Genomic DNA, 23730 nt, shown 5'->3' with positions numbered 1-23730 from the left:
TACAATATGGACCCAGTGGCGATAGTATGGACCCCTTTTTGTGGATTTTCTTTTTTTTTTTTTTTTTGAGATGGAGTCTTGTTCTGTCGCCCAGGCTGGAGTGTGGTGGCCGGATCTCAGCTCACTGCAAGCTCCGCCTCCTGGGTTTATGCCATTCTCCTGCCTCAGCCTCCCGAGTAGCTGGGATTACAGGCGCCCACCACCGCGCCTGGCTAATTTTTTGTATTTTTTAGTAGAGACGGGGTTTCACCGTGTTAGCCAGGATGGTCTCGATCTCCTGACTTCGTGATCCGCCCGTCTCGGCCTCCTAAAGTGCTGGGATTACAGGATTGAGCCACCGCGCCCGGCCTGGATTTTCTAAATCTCTTCTATTTTCCTAAGTATTAAATGTATCCAGAAAAGTCTTTAGCTTAGGGTGTCCTTTTAAGGATTTCTGATATTTAAGTTAAATTTCAATAGTCTGGTTGTGGTAAAAAGATCTGCTTTAAGGCTGGGCGTAGTGGCTCACACCTGTAATCCCAGCACTTTAGGAGGCCAAGGCGGGCGGATCATCTGAGGTCAGGAGTTCGAGACAACCCTGACCAACATGGTGAAATTCTGTCTCTACTAAAAATACAAAATTAGCCAGGCACAGTGGTGCATGCCTGGAATCTCAGCTACTCAGGAGGCTGAGGCAGGAGAATTACTTGAACCTGGGAAGCAGAGGTTGCAGTGAGCTGAGATCATGCCATTGCATTCCAGCCTGGGTGAGAAAGTGAAACTCTATTTCAAAAAAAAAATAAAAATAAAAATAAAAAAAGTTTTGCCTTAAATATTTAATCTTATTTTTAATGAAATAACAAAAATAGAAGAGCTAAGTTAATTGCCAGCACAGTCTACTGACTTTCTATCACAGCAGGTGAAAGCATACCTTCCTCGCTACACCATGGTCTTATGTTCCTCCCTCTGTTTCTTCCAATTGTAGCACACTTTTTCATTAAATCAGTAATATTTACATGATTATGACTCTGCAAATATTATTCTCTGCTAAGTCATATGGTGTTTTCACTGTGCCTCTGCATTGCATGTCCTTCATCTTGTCTCTGAAACAGTTCTGAAATCTGAGCACTTCTGCAATTCTCCTGGATCTTCTCTTTTTTCCTAGCCGATGTTAGTTTATCCATCCAAATATAGTAAGTAGCCTCTGGGTGGTCTGTTTGCTTTCACATCCATTGATTTTTAGCTTGAAGCTAATTTTCTGACTATATTCGTTTGCTTATTTTCTAACAGCTATTTTCCCCCAAGTGTTGTAGCATTTATCACATGCCTTTCAAAGATACTTTCCGTCTGCGAAAACACATCTGTTCCTTTTGTGTGTGTGTCGTGGGCAACTTTCTTTGGCCTTTTGTCATCCTAGTTCAATATGGAGTGGCTTTCCCTAGATAGGCTCGATGTCTGCTTTTCTGCGCTATCTCCTTAAAGTCTTTTGGGATCTCACATAACTGCTGTCTTGTGTGGGATCGCCTGAGTCCCTGATTCTGTGTTTCCTTCTGTCCTGTTATCCTCTCTAGTTGTGCTTGAACACATTTTCCTGGGTGGAGATGTTTAGAGAGCTGGCCAGTCTTAAAATCCCTCCTCTTTGATAGAGAGGACACCTCTAGGTTGAATCTAGATTTTATGGTTCTGAAGACATTTTGCAGTTGTGCTGTCATTACAGTGTTGTTCTTGAATCTGTTGCCAGTGTGTGATACACTATTTACAACCAGGTTTTAGGTATCTGTGGAAGCTTTTTAGGATCTTCTCTCTCTCTGAGGTTCTGAAATTTTATAATAACAGCATGTTGGGGACCTTTTCATTTTATTTAGGCTACTAAACCTTGAAAACTTTTTTATTTTCTCTGCTGCTTTTACTGATAGTCTTGTTATTCAGACGCTAGGCTGCTTAGACCAGTACACCTGCATTGGTTTTTAATTTTTCCCCTTCTGTTTTTTTCAGTTTGTCTTTTTATTCTAGTTCTGGGATATTCTGTGACTTTATCCTCTACTATTTCTATTGAATTTTATATTTTTGAGAGTGTTTTAAGATTTTTTTTGTTAAGTTTTGCTCCTGGTTTTAACTGCTCCCATGAATTCCTTTTTTCTGTTGCTCTGATTTCTGTTGTTGGAGGCTTCCCTCCAATATGTGGTGGTCCCTGGCCTGCTTTATTTGGAAGTAGGACTTCTGTTAACTGGTAGCACTCAGTGTGAGGTGTTGGAAGCCAAACTAGCTTTTCATTTGGGGGACCTCAGTGTATTATCTGGGGATCTTTATTTGAGACATTTCAGTTTCTTCTGAGAAGGATCTCCCAATTTTCTGCGTGGAAAGTAAAAGCGTGGCCACTTGCTTTCCAAAAGCAGAGTTAGCGAAGGAAGGTGGAAATCCATTTTTGGTATATAGTTTTCTTTATATCTCAGGTTTAAGTCATGGTATCTCTGAGCCAGAAATTCTCAAGTTTGATATATCCAGAGAACACACATCTAAGTTTCATGTCAGATGGAAGGACAGGTGGACTTGGGACTCTGGTTAGAGATTTTCAACTGACCTTGCTGGCTTTTGTTTTATATTTTACCCAACTTTCCAAAGTGCCATTTGCCTGTTAAGTTCACAACCTGCCTTTAGTTCTGCAAGACAAACTGGCTTGCTTCTGTTCCAGTCACTTTCTGTAGGGACCAAAGTTGTGCTTCCGTGTTATTTACCACTCCTTTATCTACTTTTTATATCACAGCATTTATTAAAAATTATCTCTGTCAACCTTCTCTCCTGGTCATGTGTGTAACCTTTATTTTATGACTAATGAGACTTCTGGAGGGAGAGGAAATAAATTCGTGGTCAGTCTGTTATATTTAATCCAAATTTAGGACCTATGTTTAAATCAAAGTCTAATTTGAGTATAATTAATGATATTAACCCAGAGAAGTTTTAAAACTAATATATCTATAATAAGCATATTACACTTTTATCCTAAGGCCTTGTTTAATATTTTCTTTCAAACTTTATCCACCGCCATATACTTCCCTTTACTTCACAACAGAGATGGAGCTGTTTTCATGAACGCCCAAAGTGTTAGAAATATTTAAGTTAATTAAGATTTGTTCATTTTTAGCCTGGTCAACATAGCAAGACCTCATGTCTACAAAAAGGTAAAATAACAAATTAGCCAGGCCTGGTGGCATGTACCTTTCATTTTACCTACTCAGGAGGCTGAGGCAGAGGATCGCTTGAGCTCAGGAGTTTGAGGCTGCAGTTAACTGTAATTGTACCACTGCACTCCAGCCTGGGCAACAAAGGGAAACCCTGTCTCAGAAAAAGGAAAAAAGTTATTAATTCTTTCAAAACATATCTAAAATTTGTCCTGCCCAAAAGGAGAGCAAAAAATGTGAACTTTAGTCTTTGTTTTATTTTATTTATGTTTGCTGAGAAAAATGCTGTACTTTATTTATTTATTATTTCTATAGGTTTTTGGGGGAACAGGTGATATTTGGTTATATGACTGAGTTCTTTAGTAATGATTTGTGAGATTTTGGTGCACCCATCACCTGAGCAGTATCCACTGAACCCAGTTTGTAGTCTTTTATCCCTCACCCTCCTCCCAGCCTTTCCTCCGAGTCCCCAAAATCCATTGTATCATTCTTATGACTTTGCATCTTCATAGCTTAGCTCCCACATATGGATGAGAACGTATGATGTTTGGTTTTCCATGCCTGAGTTACTTCACTTAGAATAATAGTCTTTACTTCCATCCAGGTTACTGGGAATGCCATTAATTTATTCCTTATTATGGCTGAGTAGTATTCCTTATATATATATATAGGTGTGTGTATGTATATCACATTTTCTTTACTCATTGACTGATGGGCATTTGGGCTGGTTCCATATTTTTGTAGCTGTAATTTGTTTGAGTTCCTCGTAGATTCTCGATCATAGCCCTTTGTCCGATGTATAGCCTGTGAAGATTCGCTCCCACTCTGTGGGGTGTCTCCTTACTCTGCTGATTGTTCCTTTTCCTGTGCAGAAGCTCTTCAGTTAAGTCTCACCTGTTTGTTTTTGTTGTATTTGCTTTTGTGTTCTCGGTCATGAAATATTTGCCTAAGCCAGTGTCTAGATGGGTTTTTCCAGTGTTATCTTCTAGAATTTGTATGGTTTCAGGTCATAGATTTATGTCCTTGATCCATCTTGAGTTGATTTTTGTGTAAGGTGAGAGTTGAGGATCCAGTTTCATTCTCCTGCATGTGGCTTGCCAATTATCCCAGCACCATTTGTTGAATAGGGTTTACTTTCTTCACTTTATGTTTTAGTTGGCTTTGTTGAAAATCAGTTGGCTATAGGTATTTGAGTTTATTTCTGGGTTCTCTATTATGTTCCATTGGTGTATGTGCCTATTTTTGTACCATGCTATTTTGGTGACTATGGCCTACTGTTTTACATTTTACCCTACTTTCCAAAGTGCCATTTCCCTGTAAGTTCACAACCTGCCATTAGTTCTGCAAGACAAACTGGCTCGCTTCTGTTCCGCTCACTTTCTAGTATAGTTTGAAATAAGTAATGTGATGCCTCCAGATTTGTGGTTTTTGCTTAGTTTTGTTTTGGCTATGTGGGTTCTTGTTTGGTCCCATATGAATTTTAGGGTGGTTTTTTTCTAGTTCTGTGAAGAAGGATGGTGGTATTTTTATGGGAATTAGGTTGAATTTTTAGATTGCTTTTGGCAGTATGGTCATTTTCACAATATTCATTCTACCCATTCATGAGCATGGGATGTCTTTCCATTTGTTTGTGTCCATGATTTCATTCAGCAATGTTCTATAGTTCCCAATGGCGTATCAAAAAGATAATCCAGCCGGGCACGGTGGCTCACACCTGTAATCCCAGCACTTTGGGAGGCCAAAGTGGGTGGATCATGAGGTCAGGAGTTTGAGACCAGCCTGGCCAACATGGTGAAACCCTGTCTCTACTAAAAATACAAAAATTAGCCTGGTGTGATGGTGCGTGCCTGTAATCCCAGCTACTCAGGAGGCTGAGGCAGGAGAATCACTTGAACCTGGGAGACAGAGGTTGCAGTGAACCAAGATCACCCCACTGCATTCCAGCCTGGGTGACAGAGCAAGACTCCATCTCAAAAAAAAAAAAGATAATCCACCATGATCAAATGGGTTTCATACCAGGGATGCAGGGATGGATTAACATATACAAGTCAATAAATATGATATACCACATAAACAGAATTAAAAACAAAAAATCACATGATCATCTCAATAGACACAGAAAAAGCATTTGACCGAATGCAGCATCCTTTTATGATTAAAACCCTCAGCAAAATTGGCATACAAGGATCATACCTCAATGTAATAAAAGCCATCTATGACAAACCCACAGCCAACATAATACTGAATGGGGAAAAGTTGAAAGCATTCCCCGAGAACCGGAACAAGACAAGGATGCCCACTCTCACCACTTCTATTCAACATAATACTGGAAGGCCTAGCCAGAGCAATCACACAAGAGAAAGCAATAAAAGGCATCCAGATCAGTAAAGAGGAAGTCAAACTGTTGCTGTTTGCTGATGATATGATCATATACCTAGGAAATCCTAAACTGATAAATGAATTCAGGAAAGATTCAGGAGACAAAATTAATGTACACAAATCAGTAGCTGTGTTATACCCCAACAGCAACCAACCTTAGAATCAAACCAAGAACTCAACCCCTTTTATGATAGCTGCAAAAATAAAATAAAATAAAATAAAATAAAATAAAATAAAATACTTAGGAATAGACCTAACCAAGGAGGTAAAGACCTCTACAAGGAAAACAACTTTAGTATTTTTAATGGGTTAAAATGAGAAGCAGCAGGTACAGCGGAAGAAGTCGGTGCGCATCGGCGTCCAATGGGTACTGGACCTTTGATGGTAAGGCTACTAAATTACTAGGTACAATTATTTTCTAGTTTTTGTTATTAAACCTTAAAACTACTAAGTAACCCCTTCCATTTCTTGTTAAAGATCATAACATTTCAAGCTCTGATTTATGCTGACTGATGTTAGATTGTTTATATTTTGTGACTACCTTAAATAATACCTATAAACAGTAAACCGTTAGTAATGTTTTTGCTATAATTAAATGTAGTAAGACTTATCTTCCAAATTATAACTGAGTTGTCAAACACTTGTCAAAGTTTTGGATTTACTCAAAATTCTATGCTCAGCAGCTGGAGGTAGGAAGAGTAAGGGCCCTCCGTTACTCTTATGGAGAGGCATACTTTCTCATGAGGGGAATACTCTGCAAGAATTCATATCTTGTAAGCAGTGGTGAATGCTACTAATTAGTGTACAAAAAAATTTTTTTGGCGTGGCTGCCAACAAAGAGATCCAAGAGGGTAGATGGAGTCAAGCTTGCTGAAGCAAGGAAAGAGAAAAGCAGTATTCTAGGCAGAGAGCAGGGGTAGAGCAGGAAAATGGCTAGGTGCAGGTCAGATGATTTATCGAATGAAATGGATCAAGTTTTGAAATGAATGGAAAGTATTCTCTGAGTCTCATTTGAGTCATGTCATGGCAGTCTTATTTAAACATGAAGTGAAAGTTAGATTTTTTAAGTTGTCATCTGTTTTCAGGGTGTGAGAGAATATTTAAGTGATACTTTTTTTATCCTCAACATAAGAAAATAGGACTAGAGAAACCTGTGACTTCCTCACTTGTTGGTGGCCTAGCAGCCCTGGCACACAGAGCCTCTGAATCTGAAACACTTGTTTTGTCACAATATCACCTGAAATAATACATTTAGGATGAGTAATTTAGTAAATGCATTAGTCTTGTATTCACTGCAATAAAATGCTCTTGTACCAGTATTATTTAATGCATTACATTTTATTGTAATAAATAAATCATAGAAATAGAAATTCTTGGCTGCTTTATATTGCTGTAGAAAAAAACCAGTGAAATCTTATTTTAAACTTTTCTCATGATTTTTAAAGGGAATTCATAAAATCTTTGTTAGGTTTGATGACAGGTACCATATTAAGGGCAGCATTTTATAACCCATATCTTAAACATCGTCTCTGGAAGTTAAGAGCCTCCAATGGATTTTCTGTAGAGTGCACATGATACCGCACTCAGGCAGTTCATGGAGTGTAAGAAATATCTTAGTGCTTTGTCATTTCACATTTTAACCAAGAAAAAATACACTTTGATAAGTTTAGCTTACACTTCCCTTCCCCTTCAGGTATCTACTGTGCGTTTCAGTCAACAATACAGCTCATGTTCGACAATACTCCTTGAAGACAGCACAGCCAGCCAGCCTTATCTTACAATGACAATAATATCGTGAGTACAACTATACTGCCAAGGGATGGATTCCTTTATTCTAAAATTATTTCAGTCATTTGTTTTTCCTCTTCAGCAATCAGTTTAAGAAATTGGAGTCAACTATATATTGATATCCAGATTCTAAATATTAAGTATCAATTTCTCTTTTAATCTTAGATGTCTTGGTGGAAGGAAAAATCAGCAAAGAAACAATCCCAGAAAAAGCATATTTTTTTTTAATGCCTTTATGCCTTGAGACACTGTTGAACTCAGTGAGAAGGATACGTTCCCTTTATTGAATGTTTTTCATGAAAACTTAGTTGTTCAGTGCATTATAGGCCTAAATCAGTGTGTACTACTTTCAACATTCGACTCAGAAGAAGGAACAGCTTTTCCTCTTCTGGCACCACAGTGTATCTGCATTTGAATTTCTCCCATTGTGCATGAGCACCTCATGGGCTACAAAGATGCGCTTTGAGAGCACCCTGAGTTGAAGTTTATTTTAAAAGGAACAACAACCAACACCAGCACCAGCTCCACAGGGGCTGTCCAGTGTACATTATTATCATCTCCTGGGTCATGAGTGTTGATTTTGAGAACACAGTTTGGAAAGTAGTAATTTAGAATATTAATATTTTTATCTTTAATTTTACTATTCATTCTGTAAACATAACTAGCTTATAAACAATTTCGTTTCAAATGCACTAGCCTTTTTAGCTAATTCAATTTTACTTCAATAAAAGTGGCAAGTTTATACTCATAATAATGTCACTTTCCTCCCTCCCTTTTAACAATAGTTGTGATGAAATTGTGTTTCAGCAAAAACTGGACTCAAACTCTGTCTCAAGTCCTGAGCTTTGGGACCTGTTGAGTAATCACTAAATGTCTGTAGTCAGCCAAGTCTCTGAAATCTTTGAGCACACATACACCAAAACTGCTTTACCTAGAGTCCCTGGCTTCTTTGAGTTCAAAAGATTTTGATGTGTTAGCATACAATTCAAAAATAGCTTTGAAGATTAATCTTGCTCAAACATATTTCATGTTTTTTTCCTCATTCTACTTTTTAGAAGTCTACTTTTGAAAGTAAAGTAAGTTTTAATTTGCCATCAGCAAGTTTGAGAAATAATCATTTGGTATATTAACTATTGGTGAAATAAAGGTTTATTGAGCAAATTAATAGGGCAAATTGGCTTCAAGAAAAGGTTTTGAAAAATGTTTATCACGAGTCAGTAGTGCAGTGTTGTCAGTGGGATAGGTGGAACTCACTGAGATCACTTATGCAAGGTTTTTTTTCAAAATACAGGTCTGCAAACACATGTATCTTCCCATCTTCACCTTCCCTCTATCTCTAGGCACTGAGAAGCCTTTTAGGAAAATAGGGATGGATGTGAGGCATCTTTATGTGGAGAAAGGCATCCCAGAAGATTCTGATTTTCACCCCAGCGCTATCATTCCAAACTTTGCTACACATTGAAATCACCTGGGAAACTTTTACCAACAACCTTGATGCCCAGAGTCATACCCAACACTAATTACATTGAAATGTCTCATGTTGAAGATGAGGCAGTTATTAAAGCTTCTCAGGTGATTTTAATATGCAGCAAAGTTTGAGAACCACGGCTTCATTTGAGTTTAGGATGAGAAACTGCTCCTATTTGGTGGGACCTTGGGCAAGTCAGTTTTAAGGTTTGTTTCCCTGATCTGTAAAATGAGTGTTGAATTAAATATCATGTAAGGTCATTGGTCCTTTCCAGCATGTAACTTTAAATTCTGTGATTTTAAAATTATTTCAGAGATGAAAACTACTTGAAGCACTATAGACATATCCATCTTACATGCTAATGTTTCAGGCTTTTTAAAAAGTGCTAATATTGTGTAGACCTATTACTAAAATTGAGATTTGCCTTCCCTCAGTTGTTTTCAGCCTCACTCTACAAAATTAGCTGGGCGTGGTGGTGCATGCCTGTAATCCCAGCTACTCAGGATGTTGAGGCAGGGGAATGGCTTGAACCCGGGAGGCAGAAGTTGTGGTGAGCCAAGATCGCACCATTGCACTCAAGCCTGGGCAACAAGAGTGAATCTCTATCCCAAAAACAACACACACACACAAAATTACCTGGGCATAGTAGCACAAAACTGTGCTGAGGCTGAGACTGGTGAATCGCTTGAACCTGGGAGACAGAGGTTGCAGTGACCCCCAGCTACTTGGGAGGTTGAGGCATGAGAATCGCTTGAACCTGGGAGATGGAGGTTGTGGTGAGCCAAGATCCCACCACTGCACTCCAGTCTGAGCAACAGAGCGAGATTCTGGGTCAAAAAATAAACACATAAAATAAATCGGATGGGACGAAAGGTTTTGTGGGTAGAAGAGCATATAACAGGGAAATCTGTTATTATTTATATATTATAATCATCAACAGAAACACGTCTTCTTAACAGCATATTGCCTCACATTTTAGTTCTCGTATTTTTGTGAAAAACCAAGAAATGAAACAAAGTGCCCTTATGGTGCTGTTCTGAACTAGAAGATTTGAATTTCAGGGCCGCTAGGAGAGTTTCCTCTGCCCTGCTTTTAAAAAGTGTCTTCAGGCCTAACAAATGGTAACATCTATTGTTATGAATTGTTTTTCTTTCCACAGAGTGACCTTGGAGATACATCATGATATCACGCAAAGGTGAGCTTTTTTGAAATCTGTCTTGTTATTCTAGCTAATTGCTTTGCAAGATACCAAGCTCAGTGTTAGGTCACAGCTCTAGACATCATAAGCTGTATTGTGCCTGCTAAAATATCGAAGCAAATTATTTGTGTTTTCTTTGTTCCTTAAGACTCTTAATTCTTAAATGATTGAGAATCTCAAAGAGTGTGTGTTTATATTGATTATACTGATATTTACTGTGGTAGAAATATAACATTGAGATTTTTTTTCAAAATCTATTTTTAGTTTAGATTTCACAGCCTTACCACTGTTGATATTATGAGCTAGATAACGCTTTGTTGTGAGGACTGTCCTGTGCATTGCAGAGAGTTTAGTAACATTCATGGCCTCTACCAACTAGATGTCAGTAGTAACCCATGGCCCAGGTTGTAACAACAGAAAATATTCCTTGAGAACAATATTATTAACAGAAATTTTTCGTTGAAAAAATAACTTTTCTACAATAAAAAGTTGAGTAAAAAGTGTGTCATGTATTTGTATTATTTAAAGTCTCTCATGTTGAGCTTAATAGGAGACAACTGGATTCTCTAGATGTTTCTTTACAATTTGCTATAAAAAAGTAATAAGAGGCTGAGCACGGTGGCTCACGCCTGTAATCCCAGCACTTTGGGAGGCCAAGGTGGGTAGACCACAAGGTCAGGAGATCAAGACCATCCTGACTAACATGGTGAAACCCACCTCTGCTGAAAGTACAAAAAATGGCTGGACATGGTGGTGCATGCCTGTAGTCTAGCTACTACTTGGGAGGCTGAGACCGGAGAATCACTTGAACCTGGGAGGCAGACGTTGCAGTGAGCCGAGATCTCGCCTTTGCACCCCAGCCTGAGTGACAGAGGGAGACTCCATCTCAAGAAAAGAAAAAAAGAAGCAATAAGATGACCCAACCTCATGCAAATAGGTAGCTGGTAAAAGGTGTATTTTAAAGTTTTCAGACAGTTGTGGGTATTCTTTAATACTAAATCAAAACTTCACAAGTGCTAGTTTCTTAAATTAGTTACAGTGGCATTTTCCATATTAATAAATTTATTCCATCAGTACTCATTGATCTTTCTTGCACAGTAAATGGATCTTTCCCCCATACTTGCATTTACAATATTATGCATTAGTTACTTGGAATATATTGGTTTATGTTTTATTATGTCAAAAATCACTTTTAGTTTAATCACCAATCTTACTTTAAAACGCCTTTAAGTATTGAAAAGCTGTCAAGGCTACAGTAGAAGGAACAAGTTTTTCAGAGTTCTCAGGAAAGCTTAAATTTCATCATTGGGAACAAATACTCAATTTCCTTGAAGGAACAAACTCTCACTTCATTTATTTTTGAGAATGATAGTTTTACTTCTTTTTTTAGACTGAGTCTCACTCTGTCACTTGGCTGGAGTGCTTTGGCATGATCTCAGCTCAAGCAATCCTCTCACCTCAGGCTCCTGTGTAGCTGGGACCACAGATGTGTGGCACCACGCCAGGCTAATTTTCTTGTGTTGTTGGTAGAGGCAGGTTTTTGTTATGTTGCCTAGGCTGGTCTCGAACTGCTGAAGGAGCTCAAGCCATCTGCCTGCTTTGGCCTCCCAAAGTGCTGGGATTTTACAGGCATGAGCCACAGCGCCGGCCCAGTTGTACTTTTAAATAAAAACAATGTTCTGTGAAAAAATTGGTTGTTCAGTTCACAATTAAATCACGAATTCTTTTTTTTTTAAAAAAAAAAAAAAAAAAAACAACAATGACTGTACTGCAGTCAGCAGAAGCGCTTCTTGTTAACTTTCCACTTACCAGAATCGTAAAGAGACATGTCAAGATTTAATAACATTAATTTCTACTGCTTCATCAAAGACATTCTTAAGTAATTCAGGCTACCTTTTTTAACTATAGGGGATAGTAAAGAATAGAGTGACTAATGTAATTGGTACCACTGCCTTGATTTATGCTGAGAAACCAGCAGTTTTACCCACTTTTACTTTTATACAGTCATGGCAAATGTCAACGAAAAAGCAGGCAATGACTTTGTATTACTTTTACAAATTTTTAAATTTTTAAATCAGCTTTCTCAGGTTTAATTAGTATGATTCAGAACAGTGTTGGCCAGGCACAGTGGCTCAGGCCTGTAATCCCAGCACTTTGGGAGTCCAAGGCGAGCAGATCACCTGAGGTCAGGAGTTCAATACCAGCCTGGCCAACATAGTGAAACCACATCTCTACTAAAAATACAAAAATTAGCTGGGCGTGGTGGTGGGCGCCTGTAATCCCAGCTACTTGGGAGGTTGAGGTAGGAGAATCACTTGAACCTGGGAGGCAAAGATTGCCGTGAACCGAGATCGTGCCATTGTACTCCAGCCTGGGCAACAAGAGTGAAACTCGGTCTCGAAAAAAAAAAAAAAAAAAGAACAGTTGGCCTCTTAGGCCTTCTGGAAAGGGTCTTGGGGATCCTGAGAGGTCCACAGAGCACATCTGGGGAACCACTGGTTTATCATGTAGGCACAATGCATTAGCTTTACAAAGTTTAAAGTTCATCAAAGACTGGCCTCTTAAAAAGGCAGATGAGTTTTTAATTCAAACAACAGAAAATACATAAATATGTCACGAGAGTATACTACAGAGAACTAAAGAGAAAGGAAGCTAGAAAATCTGAATCACGTTTACATTTATTAAAGTTCATCACTACTGCTTTGTAAAACATTCTTGTGTTTCAGTGTGTGGTTAGAAGAGTGAAAATATATTTGGTTTGTTGCCATTGCCTGTTAGGGAGAGTCAGTACTTACGGGCATTTCTGACTGGTTATTGTAAAAAAGACTTCACAGTACAGGACATGAAGTTCTGAGAAAGAAGAAGTCAGAAAACCCTCTGCAAGTCAGGATCCAGGAGAATTCATAAAAACTGCTTCGGTAAACACCAAAGCACACAGGAGGCAGTATTTTACTAAACATATGTGATACTAATATATTAACAGTTTTTGAAGTAATGCACACTCTTATTTTATAGAGATGCAGATGGATCTTTGAGCATATCTGATGAGAAGTTATACTCATTTACGGTAAGTGGCGCTTTTATTGTGGTTGTATTTTCATCATACACTTGTATCTGTTTCATGCTGAAGTCAAAGGCATCTTTTTAAAAATCTTCCCCGTTTCATGTTACATTTAGTCATCTTAAGTGTTGTAAAAAGAATGTGCTGTAATAAGAACTGATCTGCAGCTCTGTTTAGTTAGTGAGCTAGTATGAGTAAATATACTACCCAAATAACAGAAAGTGTATCTTTTTTTTTTTTTTTTTGAGGTGGAGTCTCTCTCTGTAGCCCAGGCTGGAGTGCAGTCATGTGATCTCGGCTCCCTGCAGGCTCTGCCTCCCAGGTCCCTGTTCAAGCAGAAACCTGAACCAAGTGAACAAGTTCAACATCATCAGTAAGAAGAACTATCAGTGCCATAACTCTGATGGAATGCACGGGGAAGGATTCCACATCATTTTTGTACTGTAATGGCCAAAAGTGCATAACTTCAGTCCAATCATGGAAATACATCAGAAAAACCCAAATCGAGGAACATTTGACAAATACTGATCAGTACTGGTTCAAAGTGTCACGGTTAGGAAAGGTAAGGAAAGACTGAGGAACTGTCACTGCAGTCCTACAAAATGTCAAGAGACTAAGAAATAACTAAATGCCCCGTGATCCTGGATGGCATTTGGGAACAGAAAAAGGACATTAGTGGAAAAAGTGGTGAAACTCCAATAAGGACTTTAGTTTAGCTAATATGTTCAATTTAAATTAAATAATTTAAATATATTTAAACATTATTTAAATGTATTAAATTAATAAAATTGTTTATTTTGTGAAATAATTTTAATCTGGTTAAATATGAGAATGTGGATTTCCTGGTTCTGATCACCGTACTGTGGCTATCTAAGAGGTGAACGTTCAGGGAGGCTGGGGGAGGAATAAATGGAAATTATACTACTGAGTTGGGAGAGAAACCTACCCCATCAGTCACGAAACCCTCACATTCACGGCAGTGTGTCGGAGGTTCCAATATGAATGGCATTTCCCAGATGTCAGTGCGAGGTCCCTGTGGAGGGAGTGGGGCTCCCTGGGAATCTAGTGGAGAGCATTCAGGGCTCTCTTCCTCAGGAGCCTGCCCTTCCTGCACAGAAGCATCAGCCTCACCTCTGTAGCGCTGCCCCTCTGCCTCTCAGAACCCACTCGGCTTCAGGCAGTTTCTACTGCCAGCCTCCTTTCACAGATACAGCCTCCAGGAACTCAGCCCTGCCTTCCCAAGTGTTCCCGCCTCTCTTGGGAAGGGATGCTCTCAGATTCCGCACCCCTGGACTTCCCCGGGCAGCACCTGCTCCTTCATTCTTCACTTCCGCAGCTCTCCGTTCTCACTCTGAGGGTCCTCTCCTCCTGGGAGTGTGTGTTGCTGGCAACAATGAAGATCCCCCCGAGGTCGCCCCCCATGCCCTGTTCTTCTGCACTTCCCTGGCTTCCTGTGTTGGTTCTGCTGGTGTCACCTGCTTTTGGGTTTACGTGGCTTCCCAGCTTCCTAATTTCTCTGAAGTTGAGTTTGATGTGTGTGTTGATGAGGGGCTTTTTCTTCCTCCTCCTCCTCCTCCTCCTCAGTCTTGTTGTTGCTCCATATAGTTTCCAGAAGGAGAAAAGGGACACTGTAAAATTAAGCTGCTACAGGCCTAGCACAGTGGCTCACACCTGTAATCCCAGCCCTTTGGGAGGCCGAGGCAGGTGGAGCACCTGAGGTCAGGAGTTCGATACCAGGCTGGCCAACATGGTGAAACCCGATCTCTACCAAAAATACAAAAATTAGCAAGGCATGGTGGTGTGTGCCTGTAATCCCAGCTACTCAGGAGGCTGAGGCAGGAGGATCTCTTGAACCTGGGAGGTAGAAGTTACAGTGAGCCGAGATCGTGCTACTGCACTTCACCCTGGGCAACAAGAGTGAAACTCCATCTCAAAATAATAGTAGTAGTAGTAGTAGTAGTAGTAATAATAATAATAATAATAATAATAATAAAGCTGCTGCCATGTTTCTATCAGACCCAGACATCCCGCAGAGTGAGCTGGAATTCTCTGTTTCTCTGTTTCGCCTCCATACCCACTGGCTCCTCTCTGCCCGCTCCCTCTTGGGCTGCATCACCAGCATGCCTCGCTCTCTGGCCCTAGTGGAATTCAGACAGTGGGGGATGTCACAGGAGGTGGGAGAGAGAGAGGAGAGGTAGTTATTTGCTCAGATTCTTCCTTGCTGGTTTGGCAGTGGCCACATCTTTCTACTGATGACTGCAGCTCCTGATGATCCTCCTCTACACCCACAGCTGTCTTTGGGGTCTGCGGACACCTTTCCTGTCCCTCTAGACCCAGGGAGAGAACAGCTCGCCCTCTTGCTGCTCCAGGGCATTCCTCATCTCTCACTGGTTCCCTTAACTCTGTCCACACTTCTGTGAACAGCCCTTTCCTCAAGTACCCATTCGAATACGTCCTCTGGCTTCCCCCAGGAGCCTGGCTGATACCACAGGTGGGTGGATGCTGGCGCGCTGCCGGGCCCCTCTTCCTCTGGTGACTGGCCAGCCAAGTTTCCGGGAGTCTCGTTAGCGGGGGCAGGCGGTGGGCACAGCACAAGCTGTGAGCTCAAATCCACAGAACAAAAGTGGGAGAAGACACCGGCAGGATGGACTGCCACAAAACTCTCGGCATTCGTGACATCTGTCCTTTAAATCACACAAGGCATCATCAGGCTTCAGACATGAGACAGCCTAAGTATTTAAGTACTTCAGATAAACAAATTGTTTTTCAGAATTGGTCATTGCTAAGTTGGCAAATTGCTATTTGAAACACTGGCTCTCCTTGACTCAGTGATTCAGCCAGCTAGTCCCTTGCCAAGCTAGTTTGTTGGGCAAATTCCACCTTGAGAATGTATCTGCTCCTGTCAAAACCAGATTCTCCCTGCCTGAGGCTGGACTTGACCTTCTGACTCAGGATATGGTGACTGGGGTCCCTGGGCCCAAGGGTGGCCCCCTTGGGCCATTGTGGGCTGAACCTCTTCCATGATGGGGTGGGGGGGGCAGGCCCCACCTAATTCACCCTTGACCTCATCCAGGCAGGTGAAGTTCCCTGCAGGAGTCACCTGAGCCCAGCCCCTCAGACCAGGATCCATCATGGTTAGGAGGATTTGGGGCTATCTCAGGTTCTTTGGCTACAAAGGGGTCCCACTCTTAGGGGTCTGCCCCAGAGGTGGGGCACAGAGGGCCTGCTGGGGTCCATGGGCTGGGCTGGGTGGACGGGGATCTGGTCACAGCAGCAGCAGCTGGAAGGCCAATGGGAGGGCACCAGGGCCTGGGGCCCATGTCTGGTCCTGGGCCTCCCCAGGCCTCTTGTCTTCTCCCCCGCGGGCATTCGGGATCTGTGTCTGGACCCAGCCTTGCCCAGGAGGTCTAGGGCCATGGGGTGTTGTCATTAGAATCGCAGTGCTCACACCAAGGCAGTGCATTGAATTAGCAGGGCAGGGTCTCATGGGCAGGGACCATGTGGAGGGGTGGGGGGAAGGGCAGTTGTCCCCAGAGGCTGTGGTGGGCCTGGCTCTGGGCCGGGCAGTGGGCCAGGGTCTGCTGTGTGGCTGAGCTCTGACCACAGGCTGTCTGGGGCTGGTGAGCTCCTGAGAGAGGGGACTGGTGCAGAGTACCCTAGGGTGGGAGCTCACGAGGAGGGGTCTGTGGGGTGTGGAAACCATTCTAGAGCAGGCAGATGACACTTGTCAGGGGAACAGGCATAGAAAGGACCCATGTGGGGGTGGGGGACACACAACCTCAGAAGGAGCAGGGAAGGGGCTTTGACAGGTCCAGGGAGCATCCCTGAGGTTTCCTAGCACAATTCCCACCAGCCATGTCCCAGGGGTCCCCCTGCCCCCAACCCTCTGCAGTGCCAGCCCAATGCCCTGGGCAAAACATCCTGGACTCTGGCTGTTACAAAGGAGGACAGGGTCATCTGGACCCGCCCGAGCTCCAGGCCCCCCACTTTCACAGCCCCGTCTGGGTCCAGAAGTTCGTACATATATAAATGAAAAATGTGCAGGAATCATATGATTGTATTCCCTTTCATAAAGAGGGCCCCTCTAAATTGTTTAAGCCCCGATTCACCCCTGGCCAAAGGAGACAACAATGGCATGTGTGGGGCCGTGGCCTTGAGACCCAGAGGTCCTGCTGCCCCACGATACCCACTGCCCACCCTAGGGGGACTGGCCATAGCCCTGGAGCCCCCAAACACCATGCAGGCATGCAAGAGGGTCTCAGCTCCCGAGTACCAGGCTGGGAGGGCCCACAGTCCAGTAAACTAATCAAGCTCCGCCACACCCAGGAGAGCAGCTCCGGGAGCCTGCACTGGGGAGAGAGCCTCAGACCCCTGCCCCAGGCCTGCACCCCAGAAGTAGGAGCATGGGAACACCTCTCCTTGGCTCCCGGCCAGCAGAAGTCACATCCCCAGCCCTCTGGCTCCAGGCAGCCTCATGTCCCAGTCACTCCTTGGCCCACCTCACTGGTTGGTCAGAGCTCACTGCCCAAGGGCACCTCCCAGCACCTCAGTGACGAGTGGAGGGAACAGGTGTTTACCAGGAGCTGGCATGCTTTGTCTCAGGGATGAGTAGTGACACAGCCAGGAAGGCACGCTATCCCCATTTTACAGATGAGGAAACGGAGGCTCAGGTTGGGCTGGTGACTAAGGGAAGCAGCATGTGGCAGGTGGCTTGAGGCATCTCTGTCCATCATGAGTGACTAGGGAGCAGCCCTGCCACTCCTCATGCGATGTGCCAGGAGCCAGGGAAGCTGCTTTCTTGGGGATTCTAACTAGAGCCAGAAGCATCTCCCTGAGTGGTGGTGGAGGCTTCTGTCTACTCCTCCAGGACTGCCAGGGGATAGGAGGGCACCGCTGACGTCACAGAGCCTCTAGGGTGAGTGAGCATCAGCTGAGCGGCACCAGGTGACTACGCTTCTCCTCAGTGCTGTCCCCCCTCTGCCTTGGGCAAGGCACCACCCTGAACGCCCCACCTATCCCATGGAGGCTGCAAACTGCTCTGCAGAGCCAGGGTCTCCAGGAATGGGGAGGGCAGTCACCCTCACTCCACTTGTGTTCACGACTCAAAGCACTGCCCAGGTCTCCAGGACCATAGAACCCCCAAACCCCCCACTGGGCCATACTGGAGACATGGAGCAGCAGGCTTAGAATCCTAGGCCTTGTCTCCAGGTACATATCCGTGCCCACAGGCTTGGGAAGCTTTGGTCTCGGGGAGCTGGCACTCACGCCCCCTGCCTCAAGGAAGGGGCATGTCCAGATCTCTCCTGTCCAGCCTCAGCCCTGTTCCCTGCCCCTATCCGTCACGGGGTCCCTAGGACAGGGTTACAGAAGTCTCATGCTGTCAGGGGATGCTGCCAACCCAGTGCCGGGGTGGTTCCGCCCAGCCCCTTCCTGCTGCCGCCCTCTCTGACTCACCTGTCCAGCCTCCTACTGGGCTGGGGCAAGGGCTTGTTGCCCCAGAGCGTAGAGAGGCACCAGAGGCAGCTATAAAAGCACGTTGGGCCAGTCCTCAGCATCCTAGTTGGCCACTGTCTGCTGCCACACGATGCTGGGAGGCCTGGGGAAGCTGGCTGCTGAGGGCATGGCCCACCGCACCGAGAAGGCCACCGAGGGAGCCAGTGAGGACCTGGGGCTCCTTTCTACCTGGGCTGGGGGGATCTGGGGCAGACTGGGTCTGTTGGAGGCGGATCTTAGTGGGCAGGTGAGGACCTGGGGGGAGGCCTTGGCCCCTCAGGAACCCTGGTCTCCAGCCCCACCAGGACAGCACAGAGTTGAGGGGTGCAGAGCTGGGGAGGTCTCCTGGGGGCAGGGCATGAGTCTGGATGCTGGGTGAACACTGGCAGCTTGGACCCTTCCCTCTGGAAATCTGGGGAACCTTTCTTGTCAAAACAGCCTATTCTGAATAACCTATGCAGGAAAAGGAAGATGGATTTTTATTCTTACCATAGCTTTAAAGCTTCAGAGATTTCTTAACAAGTCACCAAGTCTGATCTGTTCAAAGTCAAAAAGGACATTTTCAATGTCATCCAAGTTCCCTACAGCATGTTTATTTTTATTTGTATTTGTATTTGAGATGGAGTCTTGCTTTGTCCGCCAGGCTGGAGTGTAGTGGTGGGATCTCGGTTCACTGTAAACTCTGCCTCCTGGGTTCCAGTGATTCTCCTGCCTCAGCCTCCTGAGTGACTGGGATTACAGGCACCCACCTCCATGCCCGGCTAATTTTTGTATTTTTAGCAGAGACGGGGTTTCTCCCTGTTGGCCAGGCTGGTCTCAAACACCTGACCTCAAGTGATCCGTTCCTCTTGGCCTCCCAAAGTGCTGGAATTACAGGCGTGAGCCACTGCGCCCGGTCCCGAAGTGTATTTTGTAGGCAGAAGTCAGCAGCTGTGTGTGGGGAGATCCAGCCAGACCCCACCCGTGGGTCATTGTGTGAAAAACCGTCTTGCCTGAGTTTGTGTCCTCTTTCTAAATGGCAGTAGATGCGTATTTTGTTTTTGACTCTGCAGCTAGTGTGGACCACCTGCTTTAACCTTTCACTAGCCTCTGAGTTTCTGTGATTCCTGTTGGGAGAAAAGCTGAGTGTTGGGAGAGAAACTGAGGCGGTGCTTGCATGTCTGCTAGACTTGCTGGCTCCTGGCTTCCAGCACTCCCATTATCTCAAGTAGCCATACGTTTCTCATCCACTTGATACATCTTTTCCTTTCAACCCTCACATCCTCACCACCTGTTTCCTTGCTAGATCGCCAATAAATAGCATGGGCTCCCAAAGCTCGGGGCCTTTGCAACCTCCACACTCACGATGATCTCTTGGTCCTATTTTCTCTCTCAAACTTTTTCTCATTTCTTTGTCTCCGTGGGACTTTGTCGCCCCCACGACCTGGTGTTGGTCTCATCATCCCAACAAATTCCCATTCTAAAGATGAGGGAACCCAAAGGTGGAAGGTAGAGTTAGAGTAAGAACCATTGCTTCTGACTCCGAAATCTTTCAGTTCTAGCAGGCTACCATCCACACTTTAAAAACCCTGAAGTAGGCAGAGAATTCCCTCTTGTTGGAGGAATTGCTTTGAGAGATGTGGTTTTACTGGATGAGGCGTTGGAAACCGACCTGGGGCAGGCACCAGCACATCCTGAAAGGGGTGTGACCTGGCACACAGGCCCAGCCTGGGCTTCATGTCTCAGCTGGCAAGATGGTCTGCTCATTGCCATTCCAGGCCGGGCAAGGCCAAGGGGCTTGGGGAACCTGTGCCCTCACGGGACTCACTGAGCTCATCTTCAGGCAGCCAGGGCCCTGGCATCTCCGAATGAAGCCAGCTGTGGGGGAAGTTCCTTCTCATGAGTCAGTCTGTCCTGGCTGGGGGTGGCATCCCAGAGCCCCACCTTGGATGTCCAGGGACGTATAGGTCCATTGTGAGGATAAGTGGGCCTGCTCTAAGCCCTAACCCTGGACTCGGGGGGCATGGGCCTGCTCTGAGCCCTCACCCTGGACTCGGGGGGCATGGGCCTGCTCTGAGCCCTCACCCTGGACTCGGGGGGCATGGGCCTGCTCTGAGCCCCCACCCTGGACTCGGGGGGCATGGGCCTGCTCTGAGCCCTCACCCTGGACTCGGGGGGCATGGGCCTGCTCTGAGCCCCCACCCTGGACTCGGGGAGCAGTGGAACTTCTTTGAGCCCTCTCCCTGGACTGGGAGGGCAGCGGGCCTGCTCTGAGTCCTCACCCTGGACTTGTCTCCTCTGTTCAGTTCATGCCGTGGAGGAAGTGGTGAAGGAGGTCGTGGGACATGCCAAGGAGACTGGAGAGAAAGGTACAGTCGGCTGAGGTCGGGCAGGGAAGCAGGGAGGGAGGAAGGGAAGCCAGGTGCTGGGCCAACCTGTTCTTTGACTAACCAGGTCAAACTCTGCCCCTGATGTCACAGCCTTTCAGAGCCTCTTGGCTGGGGCGGTTATCTATGCTCATCGGAGGCCACAGAGCGTACTGCGTTAGGGCACTGTCTAGATGGTTCTCTCTGTGGAATGATAAGAAGACAAAGTCACAAAAGACTATGTGACAGCACACTGGGACAAAACATTTAACACGGCCGGGCTCAGCAGCTCACGCCTGTAATCCCAGCACTTTGGGAGGCCGAGGTGGGCGGATCACGAGGTCCGTGGTGAAACCCTGTCTTTACTAAAAATACAAAAAATTAGCTGGGCGTGGTGGCGGGCACCTGTAGTCCCAGCTACTTGGGAGGCTGAGGTAGGAGAATGGCATGAGCCCAGAAGGCGGAGCTTGCAGTGAGCCGAGATGGAGCCACTGCACTCCAGCCTGGGCGACAGTGAGACTCCATCTCAAAAAAAAAAAAACAAACAAACAAACAAAAAAAAACCTTGTAAAATTCTATGTTAAATGTTAAATTGATGTGTGTGAGCTATGAGTAAAACTATGCACAAAGCATGTGTATATTTCATTCCGTTTCAACAAAATAGATTCCAGGTAGATGAAGGACTTAAATTTACATATATGAATTTATTAACTTACTAGGAGATAACCATCTTAGCTCAGGCTGCTATTATAAAATACCATAGGACAGGTGCAGTGGCTCACACCTGTAATCCTAGCTCTTCGGAAGGCCAAGGCAGGTGGGCCACCTGAGGTCAGGAGTTCGAGACCAGCCTGACCAATATGGTGAAACCCCATCACTACTAAAAATACAAAAATTAGCTGTGTGTGGTGGCACATGCCTGTAATCCCAGCTACTCAGGAGTCTGAGGCAGGAGACGCCCTTGAACCAGGGAGGCAGAGGTTGCAGTGAGCTGAGATTGTACCACTGTGCTCCAGCCTGGGTGACAGAGCAAGACTATCACAAAAACAAACCATAAACTGGGTGACTTAGAAACAACAGAAATTTATTTCTCACACTCCTGGAGGATGGGAAGTGCAAGGTCAAGGCAATGGCAGATTTGGCATCTGGTGAGGGCGTCTTCCTGGTTCGTGGATGGGCCTTGCTGTGTCCTCACAAGGTGGAAGGAGCTAGCTCTCTGTGGTCTTTTTTATGTGGGTACTAATTTCAACCTCCCAAAGGCCGCACCTCTTAATATCATTACATTAAGGCTGAGGATTTCAACACAGGAGTTTTGAGGGGGAAGACATCATAAACATTTAGACATTGTAATAACATAAGAGACTTTGGCCTAATCTTGGAGAGGGGAGAATCTTTAGAACCATGACAAAAAAAACCAGCGGCCATAAAGGAAATATTAAGTAAATTTGGCAACCCAAAACTTCGAAATTTTCTATAGCCAAAAAAAAAAAAAAAAAAAAAAAAAAAAAAAAAAAAAAAAAAATTATAAACCAAGGCAAAAGAAAAACTCATTAAAAATATTTGTAATAAAAATGATAATCCAATATAACAACCCAATATAAAAATGGTCAAAAGACATGAGCAGGCATTTTCCAGAAAAAAGGACAAGCAGGCAATGTACCCATGAGATGCTCAGTCTCACTCACAGTTGAAGAAATACAAGTTGTTGGGGAAATTAAAACCAAACTCAAATTCATTCTGCCAGGAGTCCTGCTGCCCTTGGTCCCATTGGGCCACTCCAGGGACTAATCCATTAAGATGGCCACATCCCACAGGTCACTCAAGGGGACACAAGTTCAGCGGGTGGATCACTAGGACATTCTTCCTCTTTCTTTCCAACAGCCATTGCCGAAGCTGTAAAGAAAGCCCAAGAGTCAGCAGACAAAAAGGTGAAGGAAGTCACTGAGACAGTGACCAACACAGTCACAAATGCCATCACCCATGCAGCAGAGAGTCTGGGCAAACTTGGACAGTGAGTGCACCTGCTACCACGGCCCACCCTTCCCGAGTCTCAATAAAAAGCCATGAAATGAGTACATCAAGCCCTGGATTTATTCCCATTTGGATGGAAACACTAGGCAAAGTATTTTCTTGTTGATATAAAATATTTTACGTATTTATGGAGTACATTTGAGTATTTATTACATGCACAGAATGTGTGGTGATCAATCAGTGTTTGGGGTGTCCATCACCTTGAATATTTGGTATTTCTATGTGTTGGGTACATTTCAAGCCCCTCTGTTAGCTACTTTTTTTTGTTTGTTTTTTGTTTTGAGACAGAGTCTTGCTCTGTCACCCAGGCTGGAGGGCAATGGTGTGATCTTGGCTCACTGCAACCTCTGCCTCCCAGGTTCAAGCAATTCTCCAGCCGCAGTCTCCCGAGTAGCTTGGACTACAAGCACAGGCCACCATGCCCAGCTAATTTTTTTTTTCTGTATTTTTAGTAGAGATGGGATTTCACCATGTTAGCCAGGCTGGTCTTGAACTCCTCACCTCAAGTGATCTGCCTGCCTGGACCTCCTAAAATGCTGGAGTTATAGGCATGGGATACTGTGCCTAGCCTTCTAGCTACATTGAAACATACAATACATTCCTGCTAAATATAGTCACCCTAGGTGAAATATTTTTCAACAGAAACACTTTGCATGTCCTCCCTGTCTCCTCTGCTGAGGCAGACACTGGCACTGGGGCCCCTGCTGCTGGTTGGATAGGCTCCCATGATGAATCAGATGCTTCTCTCTCACGCTAAGACCTTTCATGTCAGGAAGGGGCTTTTCTGGAAGAATAGTTAGTGTCTGTGC

The 23730-nt window shown here is 44.3% G+C and overlaps 2 protein-coding genes across 3 annotated transcripts in view; both read left to right on the top strand.

Annotated features, from left to right (window-relative positions):
- Positions 1 to 13536, top strand: part of LOC102116722 (arf-GAP with GTPase, ANK repeat and PH domain-containing protein 5-like) — a 30125-nt gene extending 16589 nt beyond the window's left edge. Inside the window, exons 7-10 of one of the 2 annotated variants that reach the window (XM_065520681.2) lie at positions 7231 to 7331; positions 9953 to 9988; positions 13007 to 13058; positions 13301 to 13536. In XM_065520681.2, coding sequence (XP_065376753.1) covers positions 7231 to 7331; positions 9953 to 9988; positions 13007 to 13058; positions 13301 to 13429 — 318 coding nt within the window. In that variant the 3' untranslated portion in view covers positions 13430 to 13536. Of the gene's footprint in view, positions 1 to 7230; positions 7332 to 9952; positions 9989 to 13006; positions 13059 to 13300 lie in introns of those variants that run through there. The other variant, XM_074001578.1, reaches the window with a different exon arrangement.
- A 5069-nt stretch (positions 13537 to 18605) lies between these two features.
- On the top strand, positions 18606 to 23013 carry LOC123575563 (uncharacterized). Its single transcript, XM_045399938.2, has 3 exons — positions 18606 to 18709; positions 20831 to 20893; positions 22772 to 23013. The coding sequence occupies exons 1-3, from the start codon at positions 18637 to 18639 to the stop codon at positions 22903 to 22905; spliced, it is 270 nt and encodes an 89-aa protein (XP_045255873.2). The 5' UTR covers positions 18606 to 18636; the 3' UTR covers positions 22906 to 23013.
- The last annotated feature ends 717 nt before the right edge of the window (positions 23014 to 23730 follow it).

This window comes from Macaca fascicularis, chromosome 9 (genome assembly GCF_037993035.2).
Source record: "Macaca fascicularis isolate 582-1 chromosome 9, T2T-MFA8v1.1".
NCBI classification, from domain to species: Eukaryota; Metazoa; Chordata; class Mammalia; order Primates; family Cercopithecidae; genus Macaca; species Macaca fascicularis.
The sequence above is the reverse complement of the archived record's forward strand: the minus strand, read 5'-3'. Positions and strand labels throughout refer to the sequence as shown.